Raw genomic sequence first — 15,042 nt, forward strand, 5'->3', positions numbered from 1 at the left:
CAGATCAGCTGAAACACTCAGTTTATTTAAATCCAGGTTGAAGACTCACCTATTCTCAGCTGCATTTGAATAAAACACCAAATCCACACTTAAGTTTAAATTTCAAAACCTACTTTTTAACTACTGATTTTATCTACTGTTTTGATATTTGATTTTATATACTGTTTTGTTTGTTTGTTTGTTTGTTTGCTTGTTTTAATCAAATTTAAATCATGCTTTTTATTTGTTTTTGTTTTTAATGTCTCTGTAAAGCACTTTGAATCACCTTGTTGTTGAATTGTGCTATATAAATAAACTTGCCTTGCCTTACTGATATTCACTGTGAAGCTTTGAGTGGAAAAAGACAGAAAAACAACATGTGGATCCTGGAATAATGGGAGCTTCCATCTTTATAGGACTGAAGAGGAAGAAGTTTACAAGGAATCATTTAGAACAGTTTCAAACATCAACTGATTTAATTCATGAATCTGAAAACGTGTTTCTGAGTGAAAGAGACAGACATGTACAGACTGAACTATCTGTTCAACAGTCAGAGTGTTTCTCTAACAGGAGACACTCTTTACACTCCACTCAGCACAGGGACACTGAGGAGCCAAAACCTAATTTTAATCCAGGATAAAGAGTTTCAGTGAATGTGGTGTTGAAGGTGTGGAGGTGGATCAGAGTGTCAGAGGAGACTCTGTAGAAGGACAGAGTGCCAGCAGGACAGTCCACATACACTGCTACTCTGTTACAGACAGAGGAGGAGGAGGAGGAGGAGATTGGTGTTGATCTCTTATTGTGACAAACAGATTCAGGACCATCATGAGAGCAGTAAAGACTCCATGACTGATCGTTGTGTCCAAACATACAGTCATAACTGTTTCCTTTCCTTTTGATTCTTCTGTAACTCACTGAAATATCAACCCTTCCTCTCCACTCAACCTCCCAGTAACAGCGACCAGTCAGACCATTTCTACACAGCAGCTGAGCATCAAAACAACCAAATCTGTCTGGATGATCAGGATATGACTGAACCTCATTCACATGTGTCACCTTCCTGTTGTTGTCAGACAGTTGGAGGTTTGTGTGTACTGTGTTTGTGTCGATTGTGAGTTGACAGGAATCTGATGGAGAGAACAAACACAATCCAGCTGCAGTTATTGATCCATCATCTGTTCATTGATTGACACTTTGATGATGACTCCTGACATCATAGATGTGAATGAATGATGTGACATTTTGAAGATGGTTGAATGTGTGCTGCTTTGTTTTCTTGAATCACATTAAAAACACACTTACACTTCCTCAGACCTGGTGTCAGCCATTGGACTCCAGCAGGCTCCAACCTGAAAGGAGGAGGGGGGTCAGACCAGCACAGTCTCTTTCAGCATGCACACATGGACATGGCTCTCATACACAGACTGTTAGTCACTGACAAAGGAACAGTCCAACATTTTCACAAATACACTTCAATTCATCAAACTGCTGCATTTGGCTGGGGTCCACGTCACTACTGGAAGCACGAGGGGATACCTAAACCTTACAAATCACATATTAATAAGTGCCATTGCCGGAAGGTTTGCAGTGTCTCCAAACATGATCTCAAGATTATGAAGACAATTCTAGGGAATGGGCAGTTACTCTATGAGAGCTGGAAAGAGCAGCAGAAGGACTTAACCCATCAGCAGAACCTGTATCTCCTTCTTTGTGCAAGAAAGAACATGATGAGCACTTCCGCAGCCTTGCAAATTACATTCAGCAGGCTACTGTTGTCTTTGGCCAGACAATCAGAAACAGACTTTGAGGGTGGCCTGAGGGCCTTACATCCTCTAGTGGGCTTGGTGTTCACTATGGAACTTTCCTGGCTATTCTGGGATTCAGAATCCCAGAATTGCCAGGTCCACCACTAGTGTCCTGTGCTTTTCACAGATGGGAGGTTGACCCTGAAAAAATTTGAAGGGATCTGGAAAAGCCCTAAAGAATGTCATGCTATCTGTAAAATCTTTAAACATCGTGGAACAGTAGTGGTCCTGGAAAGCATATTCATGGAGGGGTCCACAGACCTGTAAAGGCTGGGAAAAGCAGCCAGACTTCCGTTAGGTATCAGGATCGAATCCTTGGATTCATTGTTAGACCCAACACTGGTGCAATGGGTCTAGGGTTCTTCCAGTTACATGACAAAGGCTAACCTCATGAGGGAATAGCAGGCATGCAGTTCCTGGAGGTTAAAGGAATTGATACCACTGACTGGCCCACACACTTGCCCAACTTTGTCAGCCATGCATACAAGCATATGGGAGCCATAGAAACTATTACGTGTGATTTTGAGTTTTTGCAATTAAATTTTGGCAAAATGCTTGCTGCATAATCTTTTCGCTGTGATTTCCTTTGTGGTAATAGTAAAAAATATCAATGGTGGAAAGAGGAGTAAAAGAAGCCATTTATGTCCACCGTAAGCGACCATCTTTGAACAGAGGTGGTGGTTTAGGACACCAACTGTCTGCCATGTATAATCCAGTTTTGAGATCCCTTCCCAGACGCCTTAATGCCCACTCACATCCTGGGCCATCTGACCTCAGGAAATCACATGTCAGGTGGGGCCAGGTTTCACAATGAGCTCATCCGAAACCTTGGCTGATTGTGACCCACACCCACTTTCACACCTTGGCTCATGTGATTTGGTAGAAGATCATTAGGGGGTCCATTGTCCCTCTCGGTGGATTACTCCCATAGAGCTTAAATCTGGGACTCACCACCATTTTACCCTGGAACTAAAGAAGCGTCTTGGATGAGAGGTGAATCGTCTTCAAGCAACTCAAAGAAGTCCAGACGCTTTTCGTTCCAAGCTCCTTAGACTTTGATGGTTTGTGTTCATACATTTAAAAACTGTCAATGTGGCTCGATCGAGGCTCAAGAGTTGGCAGTTCGTCTTGTAACCGGAAGGTTGCCGGTTCGAGCCCCGGCTTGGACAGTCTTGGTCGTTGTGTCCTTGGGCAAGACACTTCACCTGCCGCCTACTGGTGATGGCCAGAGGAGCTGATGGCGCAATATGGCAGCCTCGCTTCTGTCAGTCTGCCCCAGAACAGCTGTGGCTACAACTGTAGCTTACCTCCACCAGTGTGTGAATGTGAATGAATAGTGGAATTGTAAAGCACTTTGGGTGCTTAGAAAAGCGCTATATAAATGGGGGTGATCAAGAAGAAATGCTCAGTATATCATTGAAAGTGGAAGGGTAAGCCCCCATTGGCCTATACCTATTGCTGATTCATGGTCACCTGATCCAGTCCTTAAAAATGGAATGTGGATTTCCCAACTGCCTTGCATTCCACCATTGTATTTTATAAAATTATATGTTATATAAATATTTAGATATATTTAAAGTACAGTTTATGTTCCTAGCAAATCAAAAATGTTCCTGTGTAATTCTTTATGTAATGTCTGAATGAAAAAACAAACAGAAATTAAAGAAAATGTTTCCAGCTCTGCTTCCTCTTTTATTACACATTCTCTCAATACCTGAGAGTGTCCAGACTCCAGCGTTGATCCTTCAGTCCAGCCGACAGCAGCTTCATTCCGGACTTTCCTGGATGATTGTAGCTCAGGTCCAGCTCTCTCAGATGGGAGGGGTTGGAGCTCAGAGCTGAGGCCAGAGAAGTACAGCCTTCCTCTGTGATGAGACAGCCAGAAAGACTGTACAAATGCAAAACAATAATTCATCTGTCAACACTGCATGAAAGGACTGTTTTATTTGTGTTTCTGATTTTTGCTTCTCTAGTTTTTTGGGGGTTTTTTTTTCAAATACAGTGCCACCCCTCTGTTTGATTCACTTCAGCTTCATTTGGAACAAATAATACTCACTCTTGTAGTACTATATCACCCTATTAGAGCAAAGTGCTCTAATAGGGTGATATAGTACTACAAGGTCATTAAGATAAGATGGGGCCTGATTATTTAAGACCTTGTATGTGAGGAGCAGGATTTTGAATTGAATTCTGGATTTAACAGGAAGCCAATGAAGGGAAGCCAAAACAGGAGAAATATGCTCTCTCTTTCTAGTCCCTGTCAGTACTCTTGCTGCAGCATTTTGGATTAGCTGAAGGCTTTTCAGCGAGTTTTTAGGACATCCTGATAATAAAGAATTACAGTAGTCCAGCCTGGAAGTAATAAATGCATGAACTAGTTTTTCAGCGTCACTCTGAGACAGGATATTTCTAACTTTAGAGATGTTGCGCAAATGGAAGAAAGCAGTCTTACATATTTATTTAATATGTGCATTGAAGGACATGTCCTGGTCAAAAATGACTCCAAGGTTCCTCACAGCTTTACTGGAGGCCAAGGTAATGCCATCCAGAGTAAGAATCTGGTTAGATACCATATTTCTAAGATTTTCAGGGCCGAGTACAATAACCTCAGTTTGATCTGAATTAAGGAGCAGAAAGTTAGCGGCCATCCAGGTCTTTATGTCTTTAAGACATTCCTGCAGTTGGAGATTGGCCTATAATTAGCTAAGACAGCTGGGTCTAGAGATGGCTTTTTGAGTAAAGGTTTAACTACAGCCACCTTGAAGGCCTGTGGTACATAGCCGATTATTAGAGATAGGTTGATCATATTTAAGATCGAAGAATTGATTAATGGCAGGACTTCTTTGAGAAGTTCTGTAGGAATGGGGTCTAAAAGACACGTTGATGGTTTGGAGGAATTAATTATTGAAGTTAACTCAGAAAGATCAATTGGAGAAAAAGAGTCTAACTTAACATCAATGGTACTAAAAGTAGCTGTAGATAATATTACATCTGTGGGATGATTATTGGTAATTTTTCTCTAATGATAAAAATTTTATTTGTGAAGAAGTTCATGAAGTCATTACTAGTTAACGTTAAAGGGATTGTTGGCTCAGTAGAGCTCTGACTTTTGTCAGCCTGGCTACAGTGCTGAAGAGAAACCTGGGGTTGTTCTTATTTTCTTCAATCAGTGACGAATAGTAAGATGTTCTGGCTTTGCGGAGGGCTTTCTTATAAAGCAGCAAACTATTTCTCCAGGCTAAATGATGATCCTCTAAATTTGTGACACGCCATTTCCTCTCCAGCTTACGAGTTATCTGCTTTAGGCTACGTGTTTGAGAATTATACCACGGAGTCAGGTACTTCTGATTTGAGGCCTTAGTTTTCACAGGAGCTACAGTATCCAGAGTAAATGCGTAGTGAGGAGGTAAAATTATTAACAAGATAATCGACCTCTGTTGGAGTAGCGTTCAGATAGCTGCTCTGCTCTATGTTGGTACAGGCCATTGAACATGATAACAATGGGTGGATTATATTCTTAAACTTAGTTACAGCACTTTCAGAAAGACATCTACTGTGATAAAGTCTACTCTCCACTGCTGTGTAATCAATTATTGTAAATGTAAATGTTATCAGGAAATGATCAGACAGCAGAGGGTTTTCAGCAAACACTGTTAAATGTTCAGTTTCTATGCCATATGTTAAAACAAGATCTAGAGTGTGATTAAAGTGGTGGGTGGGTTCTTTTACATTTTGAGAGAAGCCAATTGAGTCTAATAACAGATTAAATGCAATGTTGAGGCTGTCATTTTTAGCATCTACATGGATGTTAAAATCACCCACAATAATTATTTTATCTGAGCTGAGCACTAAATCAGATAAAAAGTCTGAGAAATCAGACAGAAAATCAGACAGAAACAGTTTTACAGCTGGGGTGTACAAGGCTAAGCATCAGGCTTTCAAATGAATTAAAAGTCTGTCTTGGTCTTTCGTTAATTAATAGGCTGGTGTGAAAACTTGCTGCCACACCGCCCCCTCGGCCTGTGCTTCGAGGTTTCTGGTAGTTAGAATGACTCGGGGGTGTTGATTCATTTAAACTAACATAATCATCCTGCTGCAACCAGGTTTCTGTAAGGCAGAGTAAATCGATTTGTTGATCAATTATTAAGTCATGTACTAACAGGGAATTGGAGGAGAGAGACCTAATATTTAATAATCCACATTTCACTGTTTTACTCTTTGGTTCAGATGTGGATACTGTATTGTTCTTTCTTTGTGATTGTTTATGTTTAAGTTGTTTATTGCTGGTTTTTAGTTTGTTTTTTGTCTTATAATAACAAATAATCAATTTCAGCAGGATTTTAAGGGGTGACATGAAAAAATGTCTCCTATGCAGATATACTGTCTAAAACATTCAGAATACAGTCAGGAATCATACTGGGAGCTTTGTTGGTGGACGTGTTTCTTGAGTAAATATTTCTGACTCACTGGAGAAGATAAAAGAATAATTTGGAGACATCATTCTATATATTTCCTTTTGGCTTTTGCTGTAACATCATAGTGCATGTTTCTTGTGTATTTCTCAGCCCCATTTCTCATATTTTTCAGCCTCTGATAACATCCTGTGTATGACCTTTCTTCTTCTTTTAGACTTGGTATTCCCAAAAAATAAAAGGTTTGAAGTACATTTACTGAAATCTTATATCAAACAGTTTGTAACAATGAAATGAAACTCTAAGGTTATCCTAAATCTCTCAGAAGAGCAGTGCATAAAGAACACGTTAAACACGCAGGTTCATGCTCACTGATTTAAGAACAAATATATGTGAAAAATAATAAATGAATAAAACAGTAACAGTTGAGAGACTAACAATACATCAAAATTTAAGAGGTCAATTTAGAATTCCATAAGTTTTTTCTTTTGTGCAGTAATATAATCCAGATTTGAAATAAACAATAATGAAAATGGCTGAATTCTGACCTGAGAGTTTCCAGTGTACAGTTTGGACTCTTCAATCCAGCAGACAGAAGCTTTACTCCTGAGTCTTGCAGGTCATTGTTACTCAGGTCCAGTTCTCCAAGACTAGAGGACTGCGAGCTGAGAACTGAAGACAGAGCTTGACAGCTACTCTCGGAGAGGTTACAGGCAGACAGTCTGAAAAGCAATTATATTTGTGATCAAATGAAATGACTTATTTTCAACCAACTACAAGAAAACAAAATATTCCCATGTGCAATTCATAAATAAAACACAACTTAAAGTTCAAACATAAAAAAATATATAAAGATTTGCTAATAATTTGCTTGGTAATTTTCTTTGTAACAGCACAGTTACACCTCTCTACCTGAACAAGTGAGGAGCTAGTACTTCTGGTGATAATAGATCGAGACCCCTGACACAGGCACTCATGCTTCCTAAATTAGAATATTTTTACCACATACTAAACCTTGATGAAGCGCCTCATTCATCTTCTGTTTGAAACAAGCTGCTTCAGCTCTTTTCCAGATTACTGACTAAATTACATTTAATAAAAAGAAAATGGGGCACATGGAAAATGGGGCAGAAAGATCTATGTTGTTATTTTGTAAAAAAAAAAAAAAAAAAACCCTGCAGGTACTTTTTTTGTTGACCACAAAGTTATGCTGGAGAGATCGTGCTCTGGCTGATAATGCTCCTCCAAGAACATTTTTTGTACAATTTCTTTAACACTGGGAACAATCCCCAAAAGCGGATTCTGTTCATTTGAAGTTCCTGTTGTTAGCAAACAAGAAGAGAATTCCCTATTTTGAAACTATGTTTTTCATTTTCCTGGATTTGTATATTTGTCTATTTTATATTTTTTTTTCTAAATACTGTTCATATGTATATAGTCCTGTAGAACCTGTGTACCTCACCCCCCTTTCTTTTCCTATATGTTTTCAATGAGTAGGACATGCTCTGTATCTAATTTTTTATGTTTATAGTGACAATAAAAGGCATTCTATTCTTTTCAACTTTCTATCTGAAGTTATCATTTTTATGTTGCATCACCAGTGCTGGTCTTTAAGTCCAGATTGAAAACCTATTATTATTCCCTGGCTTTTAACTTTGTAGGAAACTGACACCTTTCTTATTAATTTTATTGTATTTTTAATAATTATTGTATTTTTAATTTTGCTAGTTGTTTTTGAATATTAGGTTTGAGAAACGTTTTCTCACTCCTTGGTCAAAATACTAACCCCAGGTTGCTCTCTGATGCACCCAGTATGAATATGCATTAATGTTAGATAGAAGCACTGTCATAGAAAGGGCATAAAAAAGTTTTTGTGTGAATGAAGGAGGTTATGGAAAGAGCTTTAGGTGCCCAGAATAGAAAAGTACTATATAGAACCAGTCCAGTTACCATTTAACCACAAATATAAAAGTTTTTGCTGCTATAATCCATACTTTACATCAACATTATAAGAAAAAAAGGATGAGCATATGTTTACTTACAGAGCTTTGTTGGATGCTTTGACCACTGGCAGCAGCCTCAGAAGAGCCTGCTCTGAAGCAGAGTATTTCTTCAGGTCAAACACATCCAGATCTTTTTCTGATGACAGTAAGATGAAGACCAGAGCTGACCACTGAGCAGGAGACAGTTTATCTGTGGAGAGACTTCCTGATCTCAGGGATTGTTGGATCTCCTCCATCAGAGAACAATCATTCAGTTCATTCAGACAGTGGAACAGATTGATGCTTTTCTCTGCAGACAGGTTTTGTTCACTGAGTTCCTCCTTGATGTACTGGACTGTTTCCTGATTGGTCTGTGAGCTACTTCCTGTCTGTGTCAGCAGGCCTCGTAGGAGTGTCTGATTGGTCTGCAGTGACAGACCCAGGAGGAAGCGGAGGAACAGGTCCAGGTGTCCATTTGGACTCTGTAAGGCCTTGTTCACAGCACTCTGGTAGAAGTGTTTCTCTGCAGATTTAACTTTTTTTTGTGATTCTGGTTTTCCACACAATTCTCTTGTGTCAGAGTTCTTGAAGGTTGTTTGTTGTTCTTCCAGCAGATTGAGTCCAGAGTTGATGAAGGTCAGATGCACATGAAGAGCAGCCAGAAACTCCTGAACACTCAGATGGATGAAGCAGAACACCTTGTCCTGGTACAGTCCTCCCTCTTCTTTAAAGATCTGTGTGAACACTCCTGAGTACACTGAGGCTGCTCTGATATCGATGCCACACTCTGTCAGGTCTGATTCATAGAAGATCAGGTTTCCTTTCTGCAGCTGATCAAAAGCCAGTTTTCCCAGAGACTCAATCATCTTCCTGCTCTCTGGACTCCAGTGTGGATCTGTTACAGCACCTTCATCATACTTGACCTTCTTCACTTTGGCCTGAACCACCAGGAAGTGGATGTACATCTCAGTCAGGGTCTTGGGCAGCTGTCCTCCCTCTCTGGTTTCCAGCACGTCTTCCAGAACTGTAGCAGTGATCCAGCAGAAGACTGGGATGTGGCACATGATGTGGAGGCTTCGTGATGTCTTGATGTGGGAGATGATCCTGCTGGCCTGCTTCTTATCTCTGAATCTCTTCCTGAAGTACTCCTCCTTCTGTGGGTCAGTGAATCCTCTGATTTCTGTCACCATATCGAGACAGTCAGAAGGAATCTGATTGGCTGCTGCAGGTCGTGTGGTTATCCAGAGGTGAGCAGAGGGAAGCAGTTTCCCCCTGATGAGGTTTATCAGCAGCACATCAACTGAGGTCGACTTTCTAGGGTCAGTTAGGATTGTAGTTTTGTGGAAGTCCAGAGGAAGTCGACACTCATCCAGACCATCAAAGATGAACACAACCTGGAAGTCTTCAAAGCTGCAGATTCCTGCTTCTTTGGTTTCAGTAAAGAAGTGATGAACAAGTTCCACCAAGCTGAACTTTTCCTTTTCCAGCACATTCAGCTCTCTGAAAGTGAATGGAAATATGAACTGGATGTCTTGGTTGGCTTTGTCTTCAGCCCAGTCCAGGGTGTATTTCTGTGTTAAGACTGTTTTCCCAATGCCAGCCACTCCCTTTGTCAGCACTGTTCTGATTGGTTCATCTCTTTTAGGTGGTGTTTTAAAGATGTCTTCTTGTCCGATTGTTGTTTCTGGTCTGTCTTGTTTCCTGGATGCTGTTTCAATCCGTCTGACCTCATGTTCATCATTGATGTCTGCAGTCCTTCCCTCTGTGATGTAGAGCTCTGTGTAGATCTGATTCAGAAGGGTTGGGTTTCCTGCTTTAGCGATCCCCTCAAACACACACTGGAACTTCTTCTTCAGGGTAGATTTAAGTTCATGGTGATACCACTCGAAGTTTCTAGTATTGGTCCCTAAAAGAACCAATAGATAAAATTCATGAATCAAGAATTTATCCTTTTCACATATTTTGATGTATTTATGTTTCATGTATCTAGCACTGTATATATAGAAATATTCTCACTGCTCTCCAAATGCTCTGCCAACTTCTTTTGCTTCATTCTCTTCAGGAAGGCCAGTGTGATCTTCACAAATGCTTCTCTGTTGCTCTTATTCTGTTCTTCATCCTCACACACTAATACATCCTCATCCTTGCATTGACTCTTAAGGCATTCCAGATCATCCTGACTCAGATCTTTCTGGATCTTCTTCAGCTCACTCTTCACAAAAGTAATAATTTTGTCCTCCAGTATCTGGAACAGAATACTTCTCAATGACTCAATCGCCCCACAACCTCAGCCAGTTGCACGAGAAGAAAAAGGGGAGGGAATAAAGAAGAGCTTAAGAAGAGCTAAGTTCCGGGAATCAGCTTTCTTCCCACACACCAGAAAACAAAAGAAAATGCATAAGGTCATCCCTCCCTGAGCCTGGTTCTGCTGGAGGGTTCTTCCTCCTAAAAAGGGTTTTTTTCCTTCCTACTGTCGCCAAAGTGCTTGTTTATAGTGGATCATATGATTGTTGTGTTTTTCTCTGTATGTATTATTATCAGTGTTGGGCAAGTTACTTTGAAAAAGTAATTAATTATAGTTACTAGTTACTTCTTCAAAAAAGTAACTGAGTTAGTAACTGAGTTACAATATTCTAAAAGTAATTAATTACTTGAAAAGTAACTATTGTGTTACTTTAAAAAAACATTTAACCCTCTGGGGTCCAGGGTATAATTGGCCATTTTAACTATTAACTTTACATTTCACCTTTAAAAACTATTTACTTTGCCTTGTTTGGTATCTTCCTTTTCAGCAAAACCTCACGTGTCTGAATTTACAGTTATGTTTTCATTTTGACAGACTGTATTAACACAATTGATCTAAAATCAGACAAAAAACATAAAATCAGAGTGGAAAAAGTTATATTTTTTACTGTAACAACCACAAACATGTTTAATGAATCATATTTCATAACTTTAAATGCAAATATAAATTGTCAATTTTAAAATCCTATGCACAAGTTTTGCAAACAACAAAGTTATTTGCATCCATTTACCTTTTACCCTTTTTTAAAATAACCATTTCAAACTATTTACAGAACAATCAGCTGTTCTGCATTCAATAAGATGCCACACAAATTATTTGTGCCACTCCAAAAACATAATTTCTTTCCACTATAAAGGAGAATATCACAGCCTGATACCTGCAGGTCTGACAGCAGCAGGTGTATCACTCCTGTTTCTACCTGGAGACAGCAGTCGCCTCATTGTTCTGACACACAACACAAAACTATCCACAACACTACACACTAACTACACAAGACAACACATTAACTACACACTCCAAACACGCTAAACGTCACAACGTCACATCCCAAAGCTCGCTCTCTCTCTTTTTCTGCTGTCTCTCCCTCTCTCTCTCTCTCTCTCTCTCTCTCTCTTGCTCTCTCTCTCTCTCACACACACACTCCAAAAACTGTGGTTTTTTTTGGGGGGGGGGGTCATAAGCACAGAGTGCTTGCTAGCTCAGTCCTTACGTGACGAAACTATTGAGGAAAAAACGTCGTATTGTTTATCATGACTCTGGTTTTACGTGGTATAAACTGGTATATATCACCTTGTTGCTTTGTCTTTAAGTGGTCATGTGATTGGCTTACCACGACTACTTTATTCTTCTTCAGTCAAACAGCAGCACTCATGCGATTGTTTTGCCCCCTGAGCTCCAGGTGTTGTGCTTATCGTCCGCAGGAGCGCGCGCAGCTGCTTAAAGCTGTAGCGTCCAGATTACTTACGTAGTCAGCTACTTCCGTGCAACCCATATAAGATGCGGTAAGCTGAACACAGCTTCAACCGTCTGTTTGTTGAAAAATAGTAACGGACCGCGTTTCCTTGTTAGTAACTGTAACAGCGTTGTAACAATAGGAATAGTAATTAGTTAGATTACTCGTTACTGAAAAAAGTAACGCCGTTACTTGTAATGCCGTTATTCCCATCACTGATTATTATAGGGTCTACTCTACAATATAAAGCGCCTTGAAGCAACTGTTGTTGTGATATGTCGCTGTATACATAAAATTGAATTGAACTGAATTAAACAACATTAATAAGGTCTGCTGAAGTGAATACTATAGCTCTCAATTGCTGATTTAACCTTTTGTTGAAGAAATTTCTACAAAAATCTTTTTCTGTTTGGATTTACTCTCACTTCTGTGAAGTAGTCAGACTACAACGTCAAGTAAGGTGGTAGGGAAGCAGACTACCCAAACATTTAAGGTTTCCGAAGGTGAGCAATTTATTTACAGTGAACTTAATTTAATGTGTAACTTAACAAAACTTCCCCCCAAATCAACTCTATTACCAAAACTCAACAGAACATGGATCTGGTAACACAGCTCACCTCTCCTCTCTTTTGAATCTGGTAGAGACTGGCTTTAAATAGGGCCATCAATTTCCTTCCAATTGCCCAGCCAGTACCACTCACTCAAACTGAGGGATCTAAAACTCTACACAGATGATCTAAAAGACACAAAACCTCTTCACACTTCTAATATGCACATTTAGACAACTAAATGGTGGTATTAATGAAAAGAAAACATTCAACAAATCCATTTAAACCTTAACACAAACAAAAGGAAGCATCTCTATGGAAAAAGAAACCCCTCCACTTGGTTTGACCTGCTGATGTTGTGTGTGACATCATCAGAACTTTAAAATGAGGAAATGCCAGGCGGGCATTTCTCCACGCCTGACCCTCATGACGACTGAAAAGACAGAACAAAGTATGAACAAATGACTTATTCTGTAACATAATAAAATAAAGAAAAATGTAACTGGGTATTTGCCTTAATTTGCAGAATGTTTGATTTGCCGGCAACAGAACGCTTACACAAACAAACCCGGGATAGTGAGTGCAGCAATGTTACTTGACAAATAGCAAATTATAGCAAATAAATACAAACAGAGTAATGTGTATAATGTGCAAAAAAAGAGGTAAACACATATGGGACAAATAGAGACGATTGCAACTGCTCATCCACTTTGTCACTCCTCACTAACAACCATATATTTAAACCATTTCAATCTGGTTTTTCATCACTTCACAATTCAAAGACAGTCCTGGACACAATTACAAATCATTTACTTATGGCAGCCAACTCTGGGGTGTTAAACATACTTGTGTTCCTTGGTCAGATCTCAACCTTAATGCAGTGATGTATTGGTACATCCTATGACTGGTTTAAATTGTATCTTGCAGATAATAATCAGTGTCTGCTAAATACATGGTAAGGAAGACCGGTCTCATTCCCGGCACTTAACATACCGATAAATTGTCATGTAACCTTACACGTCCCTATGATACGCACTGGACTGTGGATGGAATTCAATAGAATGACACTCTAGGTGGTTACACACATTCCATCCGTGTATTCAAGCCCTAACCCTAACATTAATCCTAAATTTTGTCACGTCCTGGGTCTGTGACCCAGTGTTTTCTGTTCTGTATTGTTAATCTTTGATTTCTTGATGTATCTTTGTTTATTCTTACGTTTTAGTTCTGTGTATCCCCTCTAGTGTAGTCAGGTCTCTGTGTTAAGCCCACATCTTTGAGTCTATGTCTTTGTGTTTCCCAAGCTCCTTAGACTTAGACTATGATGACCCAGATGACTTAGAAACGACACAGACATTATAAATAGAATAGATGTAAAAGTAGTTGTTGTACATATACAGACCATAAATATGGAGTCCAGGTGTGTTTGATGCTGCTGGGCAGACTGATCAATGGGAACTTCTGAGCTCTCCTGGTCCACCCTGTGGAGGACCCATTAAGAGTCAGAATTATACAAAAAACAACAAAAACAAACAAACAAACAAACGAACAAAAAACATTACAACGTAATGTAATGTTTGTCACTGTCAAAAATGACAGTGACAAACTGCATATTAATGATCAAGAAAGTGACCTCACAGCCCATTATTCACCAGTGGTGCTAATATCAGTCATTATGCATGTTCAGCTTTTTATCAGCTTTTTAGAACATAAACAAAGTTTCGTTACCTGGATGACTGATCATGCATTAAGACATTCCAAGATGTTTTTCATATCACAAATTATTATTTGTGAAGTGTTTTCATCACTTTAGACTTGGCCAAACAAGCTGTCTTTCAGTCAGTTGTTTATGGCTTTAGTTCATGCTAGAATAAAATGTTTTTTTTACATGTTTCGCTTCCTGTTTGCTGAAGTGGATTTTCAGTTGTTTAGAAACCAAAGGCTTGTTTGTAAGTAACAGTTTAAATGGGATTGAGGGAATGACGTGTTTTCACTGCAGTTTATATCCAACAACATCAAGCAGTTAAACCAAAGAGTTACTAACAGCTCACCTCTCTGCAGCAGACAGAGGCTGGACTTTAAAATTATCAAGGATACTTTTAGACGCGTCACTCTTTAAGGACACACAGCTGGGTGGAGGTCCAGGTGGGTTCCTGTGAATAATGATGGAGCAGTGATGTGAGTGCTGAGCTGTGACATGGAGAAGAGTCATGGACAGTTAGAGATGGTCATCTCACCTCTGAGCTTTGGTCTGGCTCTCATGTTCCCCACACAGAGTGTTTTTAGAGGGAGGGACTCCCTCCTCTCTGTCCTCATACTGATCCATGCTGCTGAATTCGCATCCACATCAGCTCACACACACTTTCTACCTTCACCTGCAGAGGAAACACAAATTATTCATGTGCACATCAACTGAGAGCTGCAGAGGTCATGTCTGATATTTTGGACTAACATCCATCTGAGACACAGCTTTCATCAGTTCACTACAAGAACTGTAACAGAGCCGAGTTCAGCCTCCAAATCCCTCCATTACTGTAGTCCTACAAAGCAGCAATTCA

At 39.6% G+C, this 15,042-nt stretch overlaps 2 protein-coding genes across 2 annotated transcripts; both read right to left on the reverse strand.

Annotated features, from left to right (window-relative positions):
- Positions 1-570: 570 nt before the first annotated feature.
- On the reverse strand, positions 571-1,098 carry LOC120438673 (neoverrucotoxin subunit alpha-like; the record flags this gene model as incomplete). The annotated part of the gene is made up of 1 exon (XM_039609145.1): positions 571-1,098. A coding segment is annotated over one exon (528 nt), but the record flags the coding sequence as incomplete, so codon positions are not given.
- Positions 1,099-3,491: 2,393 nt separating this feature from the next.
- On the reverse strand, positions 3,492-14,780 carry LOC120434880 (ribonuclease inhibitor-like). Its single transcript, XM_039603465.1, has 9 exons — positions 14,722-14,780; positions 14,536-14,637; positions 13,887-13,965; positions 10,195-10,423; positions 9,906-10,084; positions 8,561-8,603; positions 8,239-8,290; positions 6,745-6,918; positions 3,492-3,672 (listed from the first exon to the last, which is right to left on the reverse strand). Exons 3-9 carry the CDS (start codon positions 13,887-13,889, stop codon positions 3,492-3,494), a joined length of 861 nt encoding a protein of 286 aa, XP_039459399.1. The 5' UTR covers positions 13,890-13,965; positions 14,536-14,637; positions 14,722-14,780.
- Between the last annotated feature and the right edge of the window lie 262 nt (positions 14,781-15,042).

The sequence above is a fragment of the Oreochromis aureus genome, linkage group 3 (genome assembly GCF_013358895.1).
Source record: "Oreochromis aureus strain Israel breed Guangdong linkage group 3, ZZ_aureus, whole genome shotgun sequence".
In the NCBI taxonomy this organism is placed as follows: Eukaryota; Metazoa; Chordata; class Actinopteri; order Cichliformes; family Cichlidae; genus Oreochromis; species Oreochromis aureus.

What these genes read in the sequence shown, in the direction of transcription:
- LOC120434880 (XM_039603465.1), bottom strand. An exon ending in AAAGCATCCAACAAAGCTCT is followed by an intron (nt 6,919 to 8,238) that starts GTAAGTAAACAT and finishes ATTGCTTTTCAG; the next exon opens with ACTGTCTGCCTGTAACCTCT. An exon ending in TGTACACTGGAAACTCTCAG is followed by an intron (nt 3,673 to 6,744) that starts GTCAGAATTCAG and finishes GCATTTGTACAG; the next exon opens with TCTTTCTGGCTGTCTCATCA.